General features: G+C 40.8%; 1 protein-coding gene across 1 annotated transcript in view; it reads right to left on the bottom strand.

The window, feature by feature from the left end:
* Positions 1-23,131, bottom strand: part of LIN7A (lin-7 homolog A, crumbs cell polarity complex component) — a 47,177-nt gene extending 24,046 nt beyond the window's left edge. Inside the window, exons 1-2 of the mRNA XM_061993130.1 lie at positions 22,852-23,131; positions 2,093-2,211 (exon numbers count right to left, since the gene is read on the bottom strand). Of these exons, the coding sequence (XP_061849114.1) occupies positions 2,093-2,211; positions 22,852-23,131 (399 nt within the window). The remainder of the gene's footprint in view (positions 1-2,092; positions 2,212-22,851) is intronic.
* Between the last annotated feature and the right edge of the window lie 453 nt (positions 23,132-23,584).

The raw sequence follows: 23,584 nt of genomic DNA, 5'->3' as shown, positions 1-23,584 counted from the left end.
AGTGCTTGGAGATGGCTAACAACGTAATGTGACCAAAATACTCCAAGTTTTTCTTATTAGTTTTTTTTTTTAATGTAAAAAAATATTTTCTGCAATTTTACAACAACTCTTCAATCGATGAAAAAAAAGATTTATAGTCTAAAAATTCAATAAGATCTTAATGTAAGTAACTGAAAAGAGGAGACACATATTGAACAACTTGAAATACTATCAATGTATATATATCAGTTCTCTCAGTCCCACTAAACGAAAATATTTGTTACTGGGCCTTCTATATTTGAAGATTTCTTCTAAGAAAAGTTTTACATATATAATAGTGAATGGCATCAATATCTCTTTTGAGTTTAGAAGTTTTGTTCTCTGATAGTGATATATTACACAGGTCACATTATATATGTAATATATATTTTTAAATAAATAAAGGTTTTTGTTTATGAAGTTAGTAGGACTGTTCTAACTGCTTATTCATCATAACTCAATTCTTGTGAGCTAGAACTACCTCCTGGCTTCTTAAAGCAACTATTGTTTGCTTGTAAGAATCTGACAGTAATTAGATAGCTTGTCATGTGCAGGCTGCCTTCACACAACACTCTATAAAAGACCTTATGTGCCACTGAGATGATTTTGTCAAAATCTACTTTTAGTTCACTGAACTGAGAGTGCATTTGTCTAAGCTATTTTCCTACTTCCTAGGCTCTGTACCTGTTTGCTTTGTGTTTGCTTCTGCCAAGACTATTTTCTAGAGGTGAATATAAATTTAAAAATATTTTACTGATGATGCTGCAAAGATTGGAAGTTGCCTTTAACAACTGGAGTACCAGGCTCTGCTGTTTGGAAGAAAACCCTATCCCACAACTTTTAAATGCTCTGTGGTTAATTAAAGAAGCATTTAGTTGTTTAAATGAAAGGACTAGTCAGAATATCAGCTTTTCAGGGTACCCAGTGCCATTATTTATTGTCATAGAACACTATTCCCTTCAAAAAGCCTTGAAAACTGCTATTTAAATAAGTGGAACCCTCTCTGTTTCTCACACTGAATAATATATTCCAAAAAACAAAGAGTGTGTTGCATTTTGCGTATGAAACTAATGTCTGTCCCTCTCTTCCTTCCTTCCAGCCACCCAGCAGTCCACTCAATCAATGTGCTGCTGTTGCCTAGTTATCAGGAGCTCAGTTCTGCTACCATCGAGGGAACATTAGATTCCCCATTGATTTCAGTAAGGGAGGATTAATTCCAAGCAGTAGATTGATAAACTGAAACAGAAGTTCTTACAGATTTTCTGCTGAAAAGATGTTGCCTTCATTAGGGCATTTAGAGCTGCTTCTGTCTAGCAGGCTAACAGCACTCTGTCTAGTAAGTAAGAAGCCTGACACAATGTTGTATTAACACTTCTAAGAAACTTCTAACAGAAGTATTTTTAATGTGATTGCTTTAAAGATACTGTTTGTCTGTATGTAGGAACTGGGGTGCCTGTGTAGCTTGACTAGGAAAAAAGCGATCATCATTTATCTACTGTTGGGCAGAGCTTAGGAAGGCCCTGACCACAGCTGGCAGGGTAATGATCACAGTTCTCAGCAGTCTGACAAGGATTTCTGACTCGTGGAGCAAGGCCTACTGGGACCCGACCGCTGACTTAATCGGCAAGATTCCTGTCAGCTTCAGTTAACTTCAGTGTGTGCACCATTTGTCTCTCACAGCGTTCTGACTTTATCAGTACATCCCTATCACACACCTGAGCTCACAGGAGAGGCATTTAAGCTTGCACTGACCCAGCTTGGCATGTCCCCATATCCCAGCACAGTGCTGTACAGGTTAGTGCAGACCCTGAAACAGCATGAGCAGAATACTAATTAATCACCCTTTCTCCTCAGCAATTCTAATTGCCTCAGGCTTGATGCCTTGCTGACGCAACTGTTCTGCGTCTGCTTTTCGATAACTTCAGCATTCTGCATGGTAGCAGGCATCTACAGACACATCTCACATCCGTCATCCTTCATACAAGGCCCTTCTGCTTTTCTACCATTGAAAGGCAAATATCTTTTTCAAGAGAGGGGTGTTACTGAGAAAAAAATAAAAATCTCAATGCCATACCTCTCTGATAGCTGTACAAAACTCACTCTGCAGCACCTTCTTGAGAGACTGTAGCTTGTGTACTGGTACTTCTCCAGATTCTTGCAGTTTCTCCAGTAACTCAATTGCTCTTGCAACATCTGAGTGGGGAAAAAGAAAGAATACAGTTCAGCACAAACAGTAATAAGTAACTAAAACAGGCATACCGATGGTCATTTGAAATTTAAAATCAGCTTTACTAACACATACTGTATTAATCTTGTGTTATACTTTCCTCAGCTAGGCAATAACACTGCTATTCAGAGATCCAAATCTCAAAGCATGGACAAATCATGCATGTACACATACAACAGACACACACACAGAGGTTCAGTCTTAGTTGCAAACATTCTTTGGAACAGAGCTACCAGTTCAAAATGGCTAATCCATATTTCTGCATAACAGAAGTAGCATGGGGCCTACTTTCAGAAAATCTGAAAGAATGAATCTGAGTTCTTATGTAAGCATCCTCAGGACGACAACACACAAGAAAAATATTTGATCTCTTAAATCTAAGTTTATCTATGAACTACCGATAGAGAAAGTCTTTTAGAGACAAAGTTTCCTAGGGAAGAATGAGAAGTCTGCTAGAGAAAAGTAAGGCTCTTGTCTGGGTCTCCAAAGTGATCTGCAACACAAAACCTATATGACCCACAGAAATACATGGAATAATAGTTTTGGTAGCATGAATTCTCCTTAAGCACCTGTGTATTGTCAAGAAAAAGACTGAAGTGTCTCAGAAGAGCAGTCCAGAGAGCTTAAATGAGTGGCCATATTGAGTAGTGAGTAGGAATCTGTTCCAGTAACAATGTCCAAACCCTCACTCTTTATATTTCTCCTTTTTAACACCAGTTGCTAATTTACACAGTTATTACTAAGATACATACAAAAAAAATCACACTCCAACCTAAGAAATGCCCTGAAATCCTTTATGTCTACCAACACAGGAGCATAAAAAATAGTGGCCAGTCTCATGGAGGCTTGTCCATTCAAGCAGGGGGTGTGCTGACTTACATGCAGGAGTGAACTGAGCAATACATATCCTGGTTAGTTGTCAAGATGGCAGACTTGAAATAGAAAGTTTTCTCCTCCTGTGTCATTTAATGATACCTTGCAGCTTTTCATGTAGATTTACTGGTCTAGTTGAACCTGGCAATGTTGTTGTCTTGACTGTGTGGTCATTCTCACATCTTTTTGTATCTTTTGCATAGCTACCAGAGCCGCTACTTGCCAGTTACACCTCTCTACTAAATATACGTCTATATCCTAGTGATGAAATGAATGCATAGTACCAAATGATAAAGCAATATTTGAAGCATTTTAATTCTGCATTTTAACTGCATAAAAAAGAAATAAACACCTTCCTCCCCCACAAACACACAAATCCAAAATGACTACGATGGCTAGAAGCAACCTTACATAATTCTCCTTTCTGATGACAAAGATTGTACTGTTTGTGACTGGGAGATTATGCTAATTGAAACAGTTCTTACAATCCTTGGCTTGTAGCTGAGCTATATTGACCAGATGTCTTATACAACAAAGACATGAGGACTTTTCTGTAAACAGAAAAGAGATGACACTAGATGAGCTGCAATAGGAATAAAATCATAATCATATATTTGCATTTGTAACAAAATAATTATTACCCAGCTGCATCAGTGTTAGGAAAATGGAAGATGACACCTCAATAAAACCCAAGTTTAATTAAAAGGTGCAGGCAATTCATCAGCATGGCAGGTTATGCCATGGTAGACTAATGCCCAAGTAATTCTCAAGGTTTTTTATAGGCATCTACCAAAAGACAGCTCTGAGAGGAAGCATGGCAGAAGTGCACAGTGTTTTTTTAGAAGCATGTTTCCACTTACCGGCCTGTATCACAGAGCAGTCTTGGAGTTCATGAACTTTCAGATGAAATTATCCCTAACCCTATGTTCAAAGACTGCACAGGTGCAGTCCATGTTACTAGATCACAGCTAGTCTGAAATAACTTCTCTGCACAACACACACAATGTGGGCATGGGGTCTTTAGCACCACCTCTTTTGCTTTTCTCATCTGCCTCTGTTTATCCAAGGCACGATAAGAAAGATTTCCACGGTAGATGTTATGATAGAGGCATTGTCAGTACCATTCAAAAGGGATCATCTAAGAGACAGAGACGATGGTGTGCTAGGAAAAAGAAGGTCTGGATTAATGAAGCAGGTTTGTGTGCTGCATGTACAGAGGCAGCAGTTGAAGCTGTATTTGCAAATAAAAAGGGAAGAGATGATGTGGAGCACAAACTAAAGTGATGATTAGAAAGCTAAGAGGAGATCTGGGAAATAATAAGGCCATGGAAACCAAGAAAAATAGAGATTCTAAAAAGAAAAATATGACTGATGGCAGCTAATACACCATAGAGGATGATTTTGAAATTTAAGAAGAGGTAAGTACACTCTTTAGCAAGAACAATTTCCATGGAGTGCAAAAGAATGGCAATGCATTAAAAAAAATACAATGCAACAGGCAAACATGATTTTTAATGTTCTCAGTAATGTCACAATGATTTCCTAACAAAATCTTTGAATTATTTACCTTGGATTTTTTCTTTTAGAGTCTGTATCTGCCACCCAAGACTTGCAGATAGCTAATACTAACTCATACTCCCTGGTTATTACTATCAGTTCCATGCAAGCTGGCACGTCAGACAGCACAAAGTGAACAGATGATCTATTCTGAAGAAACTTCAACAGCCTCTGAAATTATGTGACACATAATAGCTATTCAGATATTCTAAATCAGACTGGGGTGTTTTCCACTGGCAGTTCAAGTAAGTTTCAAACTCTTTCCATCTCACCAGCTGTACTTGTAGATGGCCAATGCCACAGATGAAAGACTGGTTGCTATTCTGCAGTTGCTTAGAAGTTTGATCACCACACCTGAAAATGCTGTGAATCACCTCATATTTGCTGTGGTCCCAATGAAAAAACTGTACTGATTGAGAAATCTGTCTTGATCCAGAAGGTACCATAAATGGCCTTAGGTATATTAAGCAATCTAAAAGAGTTAAGTACACGTCTAAACACTTCCTTGGGGCAAGGACCAGACTCTAGATCATAATGAATCACTTCTAAAGTGATGAGTGTTACAGCACAAATGATAAATTCATCCTCTGGTTGAAAAATCTGGCATGGGTGCTTAGTCTGTAATCTCATAGGCAAAACTGGGCACTAAGTTGCTGTTTGTCAACACTAGATACTTAACTGTGATTAAGAAGTAGTAAAGAAAAACCAGAAAATCCCAAGAGCATTCTGATTTTCCACACTTTCATATTCATCCACCATGCTAAAATACATGAATGCCATTGCCCAAATTCTTGCTTTGATTTATTATTCACCTATCACATTCTTAACAATAAGCAGCCTTCTTTCTCTTGTCACAATTAGGCCCATAGCTTGCTCAGTTTGGCAATGACTTGTGAGATATTGCTCACGGTAGAAAGAATACAGAATAATAAAGAGCTTCACAGGATAAAATTACAGAATGAAAATGCAGCATGTGTTCAGGGCCAAAGCTGTTTGCTACCAGCTGATGCTTTGTCAGGAGCAAAATATAACAGTTGGTACAAACCAGAAGACTTTGAGCAGACTGAAAATGCATAAACATGAGTGTATAAAATATGACTTCATGAAACACACTGTATTTCCTTCCATTAATAACTCTGAAAGGGAGACCTGAGCGAACAATTGCTTTAAGACAGGTTAAAAAGTGAAATTTATCAATACATGAGAACTCATGATGTATAAGCTTTTTGCTAATGGTGAGCTCCAGCTAAAACTAAAGCAAGTGCCTGCCTAAAGCAGTGATAAAACTGGCAATACAGTTTTCAAAGTTAACATTAGAAAACCCTGTATTTCAGGGAATCCACCTCTGTTGAAGTAAATTACAGTATTGTCATGTTTGAGAGGACTAGTACTCCTCTGCTGGGATAATTTTCCTGTTCCCAATTCTTCTTTAATAATAAATATAACTAGTTTCTCTTGTAAAAGTCATCACCAAGGAATTTTCTTAAATACCCTCTTCTTACATACTATGGAAAGTGCAAACTGATGAAATGAGTGTATTTATGTAGTTATATGTTAAAAAAATTCCTGGAATTATGTTAAAACCAGTTAAGTTCTATGTAATTAAAATATTCTTGCTTTTTATTTCTGATGTATGCTTCCTGTAAGCAAAGGTGTTTTTTAAACACAACTTCTGAATAGGATTCTTTTGTCTACTCCCAAACACTTTCCAAAATATGAACACCATTATACTAACATTAAACTGGTGCTAATGTAATTGAAATACATCTTCATTTCCCACGGAAATCAGTGGGAATTTTGAGCAATGATGTGGTAGAATTATTCTTTATTCTATGATGTATATACTTTAAAAGGAGTATGTACTTCTTTCCCCTTTATTATATCCAAATCTAACCACATATGTTTTTAAAAAAAACACATTTTTTTCCTCATATATACACATAATTCTTCAATCTTCCATTCTGTTTAACATTCACTTTCCTTTTAGTCTTCTCATCAGTGTGCTTGTCTTTAGCCTTTCAGGAAATAATACTACTTCAGTGTGGTGGGTTATGTTATGAGTGAAACATAGAGAAGGTGGGGGCTGTGGGTGGGTGGAATGCCTTTTATCAAGTGCACTCATCGAAAGAAAAGCATGACTCTGAAAAAAAAGAAGTCTTGTTTCAAGTGCCCTTTCTGTATCTTCATTTGAAAGAAATTTCATTTGCATTGTTGGTAGGACATAAGCAGGTTACTGTACAAACCCTAAGAAAGAGAGGAATCACTAGAACATATAACTAGCAAGACACCATACTGTGATATAAGTGGAACATTCCCATGCTGTACTAAATGGTGTTGAAACATACACATAATCATATATCATAGTGTAGTTGAAAGAAAAAAGGTCATCTGGCTTAATTATCACTTTGTTCTGTTATGTATTGTTTTCACTTGTTGATTTTTGTTCAAATGAAAATGCACAATGCACAATTAATTTGCTGTCTGTTTTGAAAGTAAGCATTGCTTCCAACACCTTGCAATTCAGTTTTACAACTAAAAAGCAAATTAAGATTCCACAGAAAGAATCCTGGCTGGTCTGAAGTTGGTGCTCTTTCATGTTACTGCTCACATCAGGTAGACCATGCTCCAGCATTCTATTAAAGTTGTCCAGTCCGAGGTTTCACTTCAGTAAATTTTGTTCTGGGTTTACATTTGCTTCAGTCTAGTCAGATATGTTGCAAATTATTAGCAAAAATGTAGCAAATCACGTTAGCATGCAAAATACATCCCATTTAATACAAGAATGACTCTTGAAAAAGAATGTACATGCATGTTTTATACTGCAAAATATGAAAACGGTGGTATATCTACCACTGTCTAACCTTCCTCTCATGCTAATCTATGAGTGAGTTGGTCTGCAGTCCTTAAAATAAATATATTACTCTGACTTAAGAGATTATTAGGCAGTTAGACAGTTTGTGTAATATGCTGTGTAACACAAGTTTGGGTTCAAATAGTAATTACTCAGAAATCTAGTATTTCTTTACGACTGTAGAATAATGTTGTTGAGTTGTTGCCCAAGCCAAAATATCGTGACCACTTGTTTATTAATAAGATATTAAAGAAGAAGTTTCTCATCTTCTTGAGGCCTTTCTATGCCTCATTCCTGTTAATTCTGAGACCTTCACTTCATTAGTATACTGGTTATTCGGGAAGGTAAATGTGCTGCATAAACACCATCCTTTGGTACCTCAAAGAGGTGGAACGTCACTACAAACTGACAGCAAGGATATTAAGCCTCTAAAATATTCACTAGCTTCACCATGACATTACAGAATGATAATACTAGCAATTTTCAAGCTCTGTTGTACTTGAAGACCTTTAATCAGGCTGGAGGTGAAGAATTTGCATGACATAACAGGTCCTTATAATTGTCCGTAGTTTTTCATTCCTCCAATACTTTTGTTCAGGTTTTGTTATTCCTTGAAGCTCATGAGAATACATTCAAAAATTCCTAATGTTATTCTGTCAATTTTTAATCAAAATTCTCAAGGTTTGTATCGGGGGCTTTATTATATTTAGCGATCTTCTCCAAACACTATCAAAGGACAGCAGGTAATCAATGGTTGGGCAACCAGAATTCCACAGCAATTGGTAAGGTTCCTTCATAATTCATACCCAGTAGCCCCTGTACATTGTATCAAACTATTTGTGTGACTTCATGGTTAAAGCACCAGCTTTGGAAAATTTTCAGAGTCTATCTTTTGAAAATTTTCTGTATTACCAGAGCTCTGCTGTCAGTCACTGCTTTGTAGAACAAGGCAATTCTTCCTCTAGTGCCAAATACCACACTGTCTAATAAGCTTCCATTTACCTCTTTGGTTCCTCAGCATCACCACAGTGCTCTCCCAAAATACAAAAGCTCTGCCATTAATTTAACATATTTATTTAATCTAATCTGGAGAGTTCAGAGACACTGAAGCAAAGAGCAGCCTTTTTTTCCCATTTAAATTGATTTGTTTGTCTTGCCCAAAATTTCATGCTAATCAGTAAGCATAAAGGTGCACTTCACTATGGTAAATCAGGCTCGACGTGCAGGGAGCAATGAGCTAAGCTGTTAGAAAACAGCAATATTATTCAACACTGTACAGTGTCTATCTGTGAGGTCTATTCAAATTAATTACAGCAAGAATAAAACTACCAATGCTTTCATACCCCAGTTTAGATGAAATGGGTAGCAGTTATAGATTTAATGTCATATTGCTGTGGTCCTGTGGTTAAACATTACTATGAATGCACAAATAAATATAACAAAGGACAACCATACAGAGCTCTCATGATTCATCTTGTGGTGAGGGTTTCAAGCTACCACACTTCTGATGTAGACATCGACAGCTCAGCAAGTCACCCTACACTGCCATTACAGTCAATGAGGAAAAACAGATGCTTTGAGGCTACAATTCATCTGACCTATTTTAGATGAGATGAATCATACTCTGTGAGTGCCTGTTCCCTTTGTTGACTATGAAGGGAGATTGGATGATTAGCTCAGATGTAAATGCTTGCATCCTACATATTAGACATCTACATTAGTACGATGAAACCCACTCTTACTGCCCAGATACACAGTGAATGACTCATGCAAACTGATCTCTGCGTGGTTCAGGAGACACCATTACACTTGACAACAACAGCGTTGTCAGCAGTCAGGTCAATGCATTTTTAGTTAAAGCTTTTAAAAATGCCTTAACCAATAATTTTACAGATTTTTTTCTGTCTTATCATAGAATCATAGAATGGTAGGGTTGGAAGGGATCTCTAAAGATCACCTAGTCTAAACCCCCTGCTCAAGCAGGTGCACCTAGATCAGGTCACACAGGAACATGTCCAGGTGGGTTCTAAAAACCTACAGAGAAAGAGACTCCATCTCCCTGGGCAGCCTGTGCCACGGCTCCATCACTCTTACAGTAAAGAAGTTTTTCCTTAAGTTTAAGTGGAACTTTTTGTGTTCCAACTTCTGCCCATTACCCCTAGTCCTATCACTGGACACTACAGAAAAAATGTTACCCTATCCTCTTGACATTCTCCTTCCAAATACATACCAGTATTAATGAGGTACCCCTCAGTCTCCTCCAGGCTGAACAGTCCCAGATCCTGCAGTCTTTCCTCATAAGGAAGATCCTCCAGTCCCCTGATCATCTTGGTGGCCCTGAACTGGACTTTCTCTAGAAGTTCCCTGTCTTTGAGCTAGCAAGCCCAGAACTGAACACAGTACTGCAGATGAGGTCTCACCAGGGTAGAGAAGAATCACAGAATCTTAAGGGCTGCAAGGGACCTTGAAAGATCATCTAGTCCAACCCCCTTCCAGAGCAGGACCTCCTAGAATAGGTCACACAGAAACTCATCCAGCTGAATTTTGAATGTCTGTAGAGAAGGAAACTCCATAATCCATCTGGGCAGCCTGTTCAAGTGCTCTGTCACCCTCATAGTGAAGAAATTCTTCCCTATATTTCTTTAGAACCTCTTATGTTCCATCTTCTTCCCATTGCCCCATGTCCTATCATTGGACATCATTGAGAAGATCCTGGCTCCATCCTCCTGACACCTGCCCTTCACATATTTGTAAACATTAATGAGATCATCCCTCTGTCTCCTCCAAGCTGAAGAACGTCAGCTCCCTCAGCCTTTCATCATAAGGGAGACGCTCCACTACCTTCATCATCTTTGTGGCGCTCCACTGAACTCTCTCCAGCAGCTTCTCCAATGTCATTAACGGCACACCCCCAATGGTTTCTACATACATTCCCCCACTGCCTGAAGCAGGCTCATTGTCTTTGGCTACTCAATGGATCATGTTTGGTCTATATGTTTCTATATGTTTGAGTTGCACCCAGATTCTGTCAGTCTCTATCTTCACAGGCGCACCACAGGCACCCAAGTTCTCTGCTTCATTTCTCAGAAGCAGAAACTGTGACCCAGCTGTTGCACATCCCAAGGCAGTTACACATCATATGTCTTCCCAGTAGCTTGGACAGGAACACCTAAATATGACAGCAAAGGTCTGAGACATTTTGCAAAATAATTTACAGAAAAGACATAGTTTCTTTGAAGGGAAAGCAGGTGCAGCCCGTGATCCAAATGCAGGCAGTAAACTGTGTGGAGATCCCTCCATGTGGCATCCTCAGCACTACAAAGGTCCTTCAAGGCTCTCTCCAGCAATTTCAATCACTTTTGCCGTTTCAAGCATTCTGCCTGCAATACTGAAATACTGCTGTTTCAGGCATACTGCTCCTGAATAGTCTGCTTAGCTTATTCAAATGCAATATTCAAAAGGTTCCCTTAAATGAAAAAATATGGTTCTCTGTGTTCTCTGACCTCACAATGTCTACTATGTGTTAAGTAATCTTCCCTTTCTTCCCACTCTCCTAAGTTTTACTTAGGGATTCTCCTCAGATGGGGATTTTCACAGCTTTAACCTACCAAGCAGGCCAACTGGAAGAACTGGATTTGCTTTTCTTTGGTCAATCTTCTTAACATATTCATTACCATAAATAGATAGAAGCAGTCATCAATTTTTTTCCTTGAAGCCTTCATGTTACTGATGTAAATCACGGGAGCATCTTTGTCAGCAATTTTCAGATTTTCTGGGCGTGTGTGAGAGAGAGATTGATCTGTATAGTTCCTAAAGTCATTAAAGAGTTCATCAGATGCTTAGAGAAAGTGGCTTGTTACTGTCACATTTCCTTATTAAGTGAATAACACTAAATTACAAAACAGTAAAGACAGAATTAAAGGCTAATACACGATTGTTTTAGTAAGATGAGTTTCACTAGCTTAATTTGAGATCTGAAGAGTAATACAATTAAGAATTTTCAAAGATGAGCATTTAAAATTAACCTTAAAATGTAATAATTTTTAAATACCAATATAATTTTATTCTTATAAATTATTAGTTTCCTTGCAATTTCTAAAGCAATCAGATGAAGAAGCGCATAAATCTAAGTTAAAATATTTTTACCAGATTTTGCCATCTGTGAGAAATCAAGACATTTCAGATACACTGGTCCTTTACATTTGACAGCACCCACTGCTTTTGTATAGAAGGCACTGAGCACAGCACTGGTAGGAAAATAAGTTACCAAATTGTCCTTTAAGAAAAAAGACCAAAAAAGAAAGCTAGAAATGCAAAGAATAGAAGAATATTGAAAACTATGGTATTTTCTAACACAGTACTTAGAATGTTATTTTCCCCCTGCATTAGCTGTAGAGAATAGGGAAAGGAAGGTAAAATTCCTTTTTTTCCCCCTTTGTATATAGTTTTGAATTTATATCGCTTAATCATACTTGCTCTTTGTGATCATAACTAAGATATATAGCTAGCCACTCACTGCAGATGAGAACGAATAAGACATGATTCCTGGAACCCAGGTGAATAGACCTGAACTTAATGAATTAAGTTCCTACAAGTTGAACTATGTGAAAGCAAGGAAGCTGTCTACTATCCCCTGTAGCCATAGCTGTCTTGTAAAGAGATGCCTTGATAACTCTCCACCAGTCTTATCTATCTCCTAAGCACATCACTTGATCTTGTAGGATCAGTTCTGCCTCAGCAGACACTGCTCACCATTCTGGAGTAGAGCTGCTTTAAACACCAGACTAAAGCACACTGGATGCCTGTGCTAAAAAAACCCAAATATAAACATTTTAGAGGTTCTGACTCCATATGACAAGAAAAAAGACTGGTACACTAACATACCCCAAGGATCCTACTTAACAAACTACTTTCTTTTGTGTTTTAAACCACATGCATATATATAAAAACATTAAAAGCAGCGAACGAATGAACAAATTGACTAAGCTAGAGAAGCAGAAAACAGAAATAACTACAATAAGTTTTCCTGAACAAAGAAAAATAGGATGAAAATCAACACACATTTAGCTTAGTTGAAATCCATTCTCTTGCTTCCCTGTCTATTTATGTGTCCAATGTACACAACACAAAAGTGCTGGCCATATGGGCAACCTCATGCCTTTCCCACACTGATATTTTCAGCATGTGTTTTCAGTTTGCATCATATAGATTTTTGTTGGCAGGGAAGAAGTCAGGAAGAGGGAAAAAAAGACCCCAACAGGTGTCTCACAAAGGGAGGCAAGGTTAACTTAGAGATGCTAATTCTCCTTCACAACAGGCAGTGTGTTTGAGCCAAAGCAGTAACTCTCACTTTCTTCTCTGCTGGTATGTCATTACTACAGCATCCTGCTGCCTCTCCTCAGTTCTTATCTCTCCTGCTAATCTTAGTCTTAAATCTTTTTCTGTTATTACCAGAAGATGGCTGTGGGCTACTGGCAATTGTACATAGTTACGACACAAATTGTCACTTGAAATCAAGCATCAAGACTTTATCTTCTGTTTTTCTATGTGGTTTGAGACTCTGGTGAGACAACAGTCAAAAGATGGCATTTGTGCCATACAGTGGATGTGACATAGTCTTTAGGTACGCATATCCAACACAACTTCGAGGTCAGCTTGAATGGAGCTTTGAGCAACCTGGTCTAGAGGAAAGTGTCTCTGTCCATGGCAGGAAAGTTGGAACTTTGAGGTTGAGAACTATGAGAGTTGAATCTTTCAGGTCCTTTACAACCCAAAACACTCTATGATTCTACGACTTTACCCGTAGGCTCAGGTAGCAAGAAGAGAGTTAATATTCTGTCTTCACTTTTAGTGGATTTAAGGACATTGTTTTTTGCAGCCAGCTTCAGTAGCTGGCTACATACTAGTCATTTCACAGGAAAAGAAAAAAATCCTGTGTTTTGAAAGTGTATATGTGAAAAGCTACAACAGCAAGAAGAAAGTAATATAAATAAAATCCCTTGTTGATAGATTCCAGCAAAACTAGGCAGTACAGTTATGCTGCTGGTAGATGTCAATGACTACTGTTAACTTTCAACTTTGAAACAAATATGATCTTAGAAGAAAGCTGTGACTTTGTTGAATTACTGCCACAAGTTACAAATAAAACTTTGAAACAGAAAACCTCTTTGAGAAACAGAGAGCTCACCTTGCAGTGCTGTTGCTTGGTGTCCTATGTGTTGAAAGATGCTGAGAACAGGAAATGGAGAACTGGAACTCATCTTGAGTTGCAGCCTCATTTTACAAGGTATACACCTAAGACACAAGGGGCACACCTGGCATACTCTGACACAGTTGTATCATTAGAATGCAAAAGATGATGTACAAATGAGTACAAACTCCAGAGCTAATACTATTGGGTTACAAGACTATCAGGCTACAGAGGGGATCAGATCATCTATTTTTTCAAACACTGTTTCATAGATTTTAAAGCAATCATGCCATCTTCAAATTTCCCTGGTCTGGCTCTGTATAACAAAGAAGAGCTACATTATCCTCTTGTTCCTGAGCTGATTCAGTAAATACCTTTTGACAAAAACACTACTGCCAAATCTATTGAAAAGTGAAGAGATGATGCTACATAAATATCTGAGGGCTAAGACTACTGCTGATGGTCACAGCCATCCACCTAATCTATTTCAAGTGCATTCTTCCCCAGTGCTTAACCGATTGTAGAGGGATTGCCACCTTAAGGTCTAAGAGATTTACTGTTTTGCAGAAAACATGATTGAAACAGAAAACTAAAGAGTTAGTGGATGTGAAGGATTAGTGATTAATCATGTGCTTCTCTTGAAAAGAATCCGTAAAAATGTAATTTTGGTTCAGAAGAAATAAATTAAGAACCTACTTTGGGCAACACTCTTTCTTATGCAAGGATCTATGTTTATACAGGAATAAGTAAAATCAATGCTTTGGTGCTCTGTCTATTCATGGATACTTCATTGTTCCATGTTTTAAATAATACAGAACAATCCTATCTTTCCTCAAGACACAGTTTTCTAATCAAGATTTTCTCTATCTTTTTCTTACAATTATTAGTAAAGCAGCACTAGGATAACAACACATTATGAGAAGTCTTATGCAATTCCCGAGCTGCGCTTGGGAAATTCAGGGTTGATTTAACAACTCTGTTTTGGACCCTGGTGTGATGGGTTTCTGTGGAGCCACTTTTTGCTTGGTAAGAAGTAGAGGGGGCTGCAGTGTTGAGCCCTGTAAGCAGCTCTTGAAACTTCCCCTGGCTCTGAGTTGAACAACCTCCAGCAGTCAGGAAGAGAGAAAGGGAGAACAAGTGCCAGACCGGAGACCATCCTGCAGCCCATGGTGAGAGAGCACCTGTCACCCTGCAACCCATGGAGGGCAATGGCAGGACTGATAGTCACCCATAGCTCTGGGAGGACCCCTACGCCAGACACAGTGAATGTTATGGACCCCATGCCAGAGGAGGAGGAGAGGAGCTGCAGCCCTAGAGACGGTCACATGTGGGAGTGGCCCATGCAGAGCTGCCTGGTGTGTGAGGAAGCGAGACAAATGGCAGGAGCCATTGGAACAGGATTGACTGCATTCCCATTCCCTGCTACCCTGAACTATTCGAGGGGGTGAAGGTAAAGACACTGGGATTAGGGCCCTGAGCCTGGAAAGAGAGGAGGGGTGGGGGGGAAGTTAGTCTTAAAAGGCTGGTTGTGCTCTTTATCATTCTACCACTCTGTATTGCTTTCAGGTGAGTATGTTTTCTGTTTGTTATATTTTTGGTTGCTGGTGGATTAAATTGTTTCATTTTCTTCCTCAAGACAAGTAGTCTTGTCTGCTTTGCCCAGGACTGTAAGTGGCAAGTGAGCCCTTCCTGTCCTTAGGGATTTCCAAAAGGCCTCGGTACTTTTCCCCATCCCACTGGGAGTAGGAGGACTGAGCAAGTGTCTGCGTGGTTCCTTGTTTCTGGTTGGGCCTAAACTGTGACACCTGGTGAAACATTTTTAAGTTCTCAAATATATACATACATCTCCCTCTGTATTTAATATATCTAAGATCCAAGCTTATGGTCTAAATACTCAAGAAAACATTAGTTTGTAAATGTGCTTTTCTAAATCAAATCTTCTCATCTGAATAGAGAATTAACAGTCAAATGTTTCTCATTCAAAGGCTGACTTTCCGGCAAATGTCTCAAAAGAAGATTAAGCTGACGGAGATTAACTTTGGAAATGCCTGCATTTATACACACATGTACAGTTTACAGCACATTAGTATTACCTTAAAAATGCATCATGTGAAACAAAGTAACTGTGTGCGATAGAAGGCAGACTTACAAATTTACAGTTACGTGCTTCTCCAAACATTATCTGCCTTTGCTTGGTTTCCTCTTAAGTCCTCAACTTCTTATTATTTGTGCTTCTTAATGATTAACCAAAATAGATAGTTTTATATAATTCCTAATTCAAATTCTATTGCATTATGCAGAAGAGCATGGTTTTGTATCTAAGTAACACAGGTCAGCCAAAAGCTTGTATTTATCCCTTTTTGTACTTTCATGTGTGTCATCTGTGTTAAGGAGAGATGTGCGTGCACGTGTCCTGAAACAGTGAACTCAGAGGACAAATTAATCTGCTGCACAAAGCTGATGACTTCAGTAATTTGTCACATTTTAAAAATAGTTTCTGTCTGACAACATCACCAGAGGGGTCCAACTCAAGCCATAGGATGGAATTAAGCAAATTGTTTACTTACAATTACATTAAGAAGTTAATCCTGTAGTTAAACAAAAGTCTCTCAGACATCAGTGTGAAACTGAAGTTTCTAGGATACAGCATAGGGATGTTATTTAGGAAACAAATCCTTCTCTCTGGAGACATTCAGAACCCACCTGGACGAGCTCCTGTGTGACCTACTCTAGGTGGTCCTGCTCTGGCAGGGGGGTTGGACTAGATCTTCAGAGGTCCCTTGCAACCCCTACCATTCTGTGATCCTGTGATTCTTTTTCAACAGTGTGATATTTAGGGAGCATACATCTACTACATACAAAAATAGCATCCCTTGTGCTTTCTAAACATTAACATCGTTGCAACCTGTTGCAAATGTTGAATCCTGCACCTGTGTGGGGACTCTTGTCAGAGCTTTTATCCACCTCACCCAGCTGCAGAAGCAAGTCCCTTTTGGAGGATCAGAAACACAACATACACAGGCAAGCTTAGTTTATCACTTTCCTCTACACAGGACAAATTCAGATAGACTAAACTGATTACTTCACTGCTACCTTGTTGAAAGAATATTTTCAGCGTGACAGAGCAGGAGGAACACAAGGTCCCTGCATGGCCATCGGTTGGCCATGAGCCTGGTTACTCTTTCAAAGATGACTTGCAAACGTTTCCTGACTGCACAACCAGTTTCTGCAGACACACATACATCCTTATTATCAGTTACGAGTTTCTGAAGGAAACATGACTGGAAATGTAAGATATTCCCCCTCTACACTCCACAAAGATGACTTAATTTTAAAAGATGCCATGAGTTTTGTAGATGTTTCTGTGTGTCTGTGTACTGGTGCAACTTTCTCTCAGATTCCACATGCCTGTGAGTCACTCGGGTCTGGAAGACAGGGCCCTCTCTGGGTGTGCTCACATGCATGCCTAGCCCACCTCAGGAACCTCCAGCCTGGTGCAGAGCTCCTGTGGCACCATGTGTCCCAGCACCTCTCCAGGTTGGGCCTGTGCTGACAGAGATATTTAAATTGGACATGTGCATTTAACTTTTCAAGTCACATATTTTTACACCACTCATGAAAAACAAAGATGATGGGTAAGTAGGTATTTGCTCATCTCCGGAGCTCCAGGAGGCACTGGAACTACACGTTTAACTAACCAACACTTCAGCAGCACAGATCCTCACAAAACATCCCAGTCATTACCCATAAACCACCAGTTCAATCCATTTACCTTAATCTATCACTTCATAAAAGTGTATTTAAAAAAATAAAATAAATCTTGGAACACTGATGTAAAAAAAAAACCCAAACATTTCAGTCTGTGACCCCAATTTGCACTTTCTTCTGTTCCTACAAATAATAGGCTGCTTTTTTTTTTTTCCCAAGAATGCATTCATTTGGTTATTTATGTCCTCAGTCGGCATACCAAACATAGAAATGTTAGACTTGAAAGTGTGCAGCACTTGCAGTAGTTAGCATGCTAGGCTGAAGAGCAAGAGAATACACCCCCGTGACAGACAAGGAGCCAGGCAGGGAGCAGCACATCACTTAGCACTGCTACACAGGGCTTCACCCCATGAGATAGAGATCTGGCTTTATGCTGCTCCTGTGTCAAGGACTGTACACCACATCTCATGAATCTGATTTTCTTTTCCTGATGATTATGTTATATATTTTTCCCCAAGATAATATACATTATACTTATACATGCAGAGTCTACTATGACTTACGTTCGACACAATTTCTGTTACATATATAGGAGCACAAATGGGGAAAAACACCCATTTATGTAGGCTATGCGGATTTAATGAGAAGAAAAATGACAAGAAGAGGAGAGGAGGAAGGAAGGAAGAGTACTCTGTCAAGTATCAATGTGTATTAATGGTCAGGCACTGGCAGGTTCCACATCCAACAGTTTATCTACTACCTTTTAACAGCTGATGGCAATTTCAAGCCTATTGCTATTTGTCATCACTGAACATGGTGCTTTGTAAAGTATTTTTAGGAAGTTTTGGAACACCCGCTCCAGTGGAAAAATATTTGCTTGAAGTCATAAAAACCCAACAGAACTCAGTTATGTGTTACAGCCAAACAGCAAGAAGTCTTTACAGTTTCCAAGGATATTTTTGAAAGCAGGAGAAATTTAGTTGTCAATAGCTATGACCTTGTTATAAAACTTCTCAGGGATTAAAATTTCAGCACTGTATATTCAGCCTATTCAAATTTCTTCTTTTATCCTCAGTCACATGAAGAAGTGAAACCATCAGTGACATGAATAGTAACTATATAAGGAAAAACATAATAGGACACAGATTATTAACAAAAGATGGTTGAAAACCCCCTTTCACATGAAAAGATATTCCCTTGCTCATAATCATGAGATGGTCTTTGCACAGGCTAATTATATAATATCTTCAAAAATAGACAGAATTTTTGAAAAGTGCCCTTTAAAGACACCACTTTTATGGTCCTATGCAGAGAGGAACCGAGACTGAGCTTTTGCAGCAATCTGACCAAATACATGATCATTTTTCTATCAAAGCAGATTTTCATCTTGGAATGAAGAGCATAAGTGAAATTCAGTGGCAAGCTTTATGAAAAAAAAACTCAGACGTTTAGCAAAATAAAAGAGTTTGGATGGAGAGGAACATCTATTATGCATAGCTAGAAAGATGTCTGCTTCAATTTGCAGGCCTCCATATGACCACTCCTAAAATGAGCCCCAAGGGAAGCACAGAAAGCTATTCCCTCTCAATATATTTCTGGGAGCATAATGGTACTTGCAGAAAATGCTTCCATCAGACTGTGCTAACATACCCTCTAAATGATCCCACCACCACCAAGCTTCCTTTAATTTCTAATTGCTCACAATGTGTACCTGTGGCACACAGGAATTCACAGGAAGTCCTCAGAGAAATGCGAAGAGGCTAAGCTTGCTGAGGGAGATGATGAGATTGGTACCTGGAGAAAAGCAGAACATGCCATTGACGTCTATGTAGCAGCATAATGGCAGTGAGATAGTGTCAATCCGGTGAAGTGCTGATGGTCAGGGGACAGCAGAAAAACAGAGGAATAGAGAAGGAAATTTGGCTGTTGTACAGTAAAAATGGGTAAGGCAATGCACAGAGAGAGGGAGTCACTTGATGGAGTGCACTGAGGCTTTGACAAGGGGAAAGCAAAAGAAGATGCCCTCAAGGGAGACATGGGGCTCTGGATAATAAAGGGGAAGACAGCAACTGCTGGTCATGGAGTAAGCTGAGTCAATACCTCTGTGGAAGTCAAAGGATACTGAGGCAAAAGCAGCACTGCCCATCCCATATAGATAAGGGTGAGAAGCAAGACATGATGGAGTGGTATGCCAGTACAAATAAATACTGCTGCCAACTAACTGTAGTCAGATCTCTGTATAACCAAAACCGCATCGACCAAGTTCTTACTAAAGACATACCTGTGGAAGAAGTACAAATAATTGTATAGATGTTTTTAACCATTTCCCTTTTGATTTGGAGTGGTTTTTTTTTTTTTTTAGTAGAGGTAAATTAAGCTGGGAATGTACTTAAAAATCTATAACCTTTACCATAAAATGAAAAAAGAAAAAAATAGCTCAACTTTTTTTCTTGTTCTTGTCATTTTATGAAAGACAGTACTGTAACTTTCCATCTCAACCTGGAACAAGGTATAGTTCCTCACATCTTTAGAGTTTAAGTTTTGAACTGGCCTAAAAAATTTACCCAGTTAGTTCTGGTGGACACTGGAGATTACTGATGAGGTGGTATCATTTCAAGACATAAGACAGTTGTTGTGAAGATTTGCACTTTACAGAGGAAAGTTACTTGGCTGTTGGAAGATGCCTGGCAGGCAGGCTCTTCCCCATCCCAAAGCTCTCAAACACTGGGAACACCCTCCTTAAGGTCCCTAAGTGGTAGCCACACATAGCTCCACTGCTTTATGTTTCCTCCCTGAAAGAGTTGCTGATTCTTTCCCCTCCTCCCACCATGCAAAGGTCAGACAAAAGCCTTTGAGATTAAATTGTGATTAAAATTTCCATTATTTTGTGAACTTGTTCCACATATTAAAGAGCCCTAATGGAACTTGCACACATTTGTGCAGGTAAAAAGGCACATGATGACAGGAATTAAGAAAATTAATTCCTGCGCTTTGGACTGAAGTAATCTTCCAGAATATAATTGGCTTTCAATCATTCACACACAACATGCCCTTCACCTTTAAATGGTAATTCATTTTACCATACAGGTTTTGAATTTCATTTATGTCAGGCTTTAAGAAAGCTCCTATTTCTGTACTAGAACACTGTATGTGTTTTTTTCAGGAGGAGACCATGTCAGAGTGTAATTCATATTTCAGATGTATGTATCCATATGACGTTTTACTGTTTCGATGACCCTTAGCAAGGGGAAATGCAGAATACTTCCTGGACAGAAATCAAGCAGCAATTTCCCCTGCAATGCAAGGTTATTAATGCTACCTCTCCTGAAACATTTCCTATTTTCTCGCTGCGCTGAGCTCTCCATGGGACACAGCAAAGTGGATATGAGTGCACAAGACTTTTCAGTGCTGCACCTAGATCATAGCAGAGCTGTGCAAAGCATAGTAACAGCAAACATAGCTGCATCTGCTTTAATAAAAGCAGCAGAAATCTGGGAAATCTCACCACGTAACACTTTTCTTCTTCCATGGCTGTGAGAGACTACAGAGGAAATATCTGGAGGCACCAGGCTTGGTCTAGTTGCTTCAGGGTTTGCTTCCGTTCATCCTCTTCAGCTGACGAAGCAGCAACAACATGTCATAGGTGATGAAGTGTATCCCTCTGACAAAATGGCCTTATGCAGGCCAGGTGCAATACTTAAATCTCTTCTCACCTCTATTTTCCTTTTACATATCACATCCTATCATTCTGTGATGTTTTATCTTACTCGGACTAACATCAGCCCTGGCTAACAATCAAGGAGACCGTAATGCTGGCACCTCTGCCAAATGATTAGGTATATCCTGGACACAGACAACAGATGCTTATATTTAAATTGGGATTAATTTGCATTTTTGTGTATTGTAGATTTTTTAAAGCATAGTTTTAGTATTGAAAAGGAATGTGTAATTCTGATATAGTAAGAATTTCCTTTGAAAAGCCAGGTTTGCTAATGGATTGCCATCTGTTCAACCCTTTGCCAGGAAATAGATTTGTCCTGCTTACTTAAAACAGTATTAGGGGAAAACTGTAGATTACACAGTGGATTTCTGAGCAGTTAAATTTAAAGCACATCCTAGCAATTTGTTATTTCAGTAAAAATAACTTTAGATTCTCCATTTCTACAAAGGTTGGAATTTATGCAATCCATCAAACTGTATTTAGAGTATTTAGAGTGCGTTGTGGTTTATTTTGCTCTCAATTGAGTTCCAGAAAACTACCTTTCCCTTATCATTTTGAAACTGAGTTCATCAGATTTCTTTTCCATAGGATCACAGCAAGAAACTCTATTTTACTTCAAAAATCCCCCAACATTTAAAAAATCAAGCCACTGGCCTCAATTTTATTTTCAAGAATACAAATTTTATACATGATAGGAGCCTCTCAGAGACTCTGGATGCAAGTTAGCAAGAAAAATACTTCAGCAATTCAGGATGTTATACCAGGAGCTGTTGGACTTCTCTAACCGATGGAGCCGAAGGCGCAAAACATATCAGAATGGTAAGTTACTCTCCTCTGTAACCCACACAAATCTAATAACGTTTCTGTGGAGTCTTATTACAGGCACAAAGGCACTTGGAAGAACAGGTACAATTTTTACAGCCTGGAGGCAAAAGTTGAATTTTAACATACCTTCGAGATTTCAGCACTCTCTTACATTAACTGGGTACGATTACTGACAGTCTCAAGACCAACAAAACAGCAACCCCTTCTCCTGCCCATACTGGGCAGTGGTCTACAGGAACATGGTAACATCATTAAAGCCAGCTAACAGAGAAGTTGCAGTCACCGATCCCGTCCTCTCACGCACACACACAAATCCAGCCCCCCGAACTGCCGCATTTTCCTAACGAACGACTGCCTCCCCGGGAGGTGCGAGCTCCCAACTCGCCCCCGGAAGGACCGGCCGGGGTCCCTGCCCACGCCTCGGAGCACCCTCCGCCGGGCACCTGCGCGGGCGGCGGCGCGGGGGCGGCCGCCCACGGGGGAGCCCCGCAGAGCTGTGGAGGTGGCGGAGCGGTACCGAGGAGCGTCTCCGGCACCCGGCAGAGCACCGCGGAGCTGCATCGTCCCCCGCCGCATCCCGCTCCCGCGGCACCGCCGCGCTCTCGCCGGCGGGATACCCGCACAACCCCTGTCCCCAGCCCGGACAAAGTTTCATATCAGCCTTTCTCCCGTCTCTCACTTGAGCCCCGCGGGAGCAGCCTCCCCACCACCTTCCGCCGCGGCCGGCGGGAGTCGGGGCTGCGGGCGAAGACCCCGCACTCCGCCGCGGTGGCCCCCCGATCACAGTGCGCGTCCGTGGGGCAGCTGATGCGGCGAGGGCGGGGAACCGTGACGGGTCGGGAGCGATGAAGGGACGGGGAAGCGGCGGCAGCCGCGCTTACCTCTGTCCAGCGTGAGCGGCTGGACCGCTGTCAGTGTCGCCATGTCTGCGGCGGGGCTGGAGCCCGAGTGACGCGCGGCTCCAGCACCGGCGTGGAGTGCGGGGAAGGGCGGGGAGGAGGCTGGCAGGGAGAGGGGGCGGAGGAGGAGGGTGGCTCCGTGGGAGGAGGAGGCGAGCGGGGCGGAGAAGGTGCCGAGGGGAGGGCGGCTCAGCACGGACGGGCCGCCGCGATGCAGCGGGCGCAGAGCGGCCCGGCGCGGCCCGGCGCGGGCTGCCGGCATCGCTGCGCTGTCGGAGCCGAGCCTGGCGCGACGCTCTCCGCTTCACCGCGCTTGCCTCGGGGCAGATTCCGGGGCCCGCGGGGGCCGTCTGCGGGGGCGAGGGGCGGATCGCCGTCGGTCCTGTCGCCCCGGGAATGCCGCAGCGGCCGGCGGAGAGAGAGCGAGGGGTGAGGGCGGGAAGCCGCGCAGGGCCGGGGGCGGTGGGGCGGGCCGTGAGGGACGTAAATCCCTGCGCAGCCGGGAGAGGAGGTACCTGGTCGCCGTGCAGGCTTGCGGCCGGCGGGACGTGCTCCGCAGCGGCCTATTCGGACGGACCAAACTCTCCATCTCAACGGCCGTCCGGCCGTCACTGCTTTTCTAACTGGTCTATGTACCCCCGCCATCCTCAAGAAGCCCAGTGTCCTCTCATAAAGCACACCTGACACGTCTCCACCGCGTGAGGCCTCAGTTTGC

The sequence above is a fragment of the Colius striatus genome, chromosome 1, assembly GCF_028858725.1.
Source record: "Colius striatus isolate bColStr4 chromosome 1, bColStr4.1.hap1, whole genome shotgun sequence".
NCBI classification, from domain to species: Eukaryota; Metazoa; Chordata; class Aves; order Coliiformes; family Coliidae; genus Colius; species Colius striatus.
The sequence above is the reverse complement of the archived record's forward strand: the minus strand, read 5'-3'. Positions and strand labels throughout refer to the sequence as shown.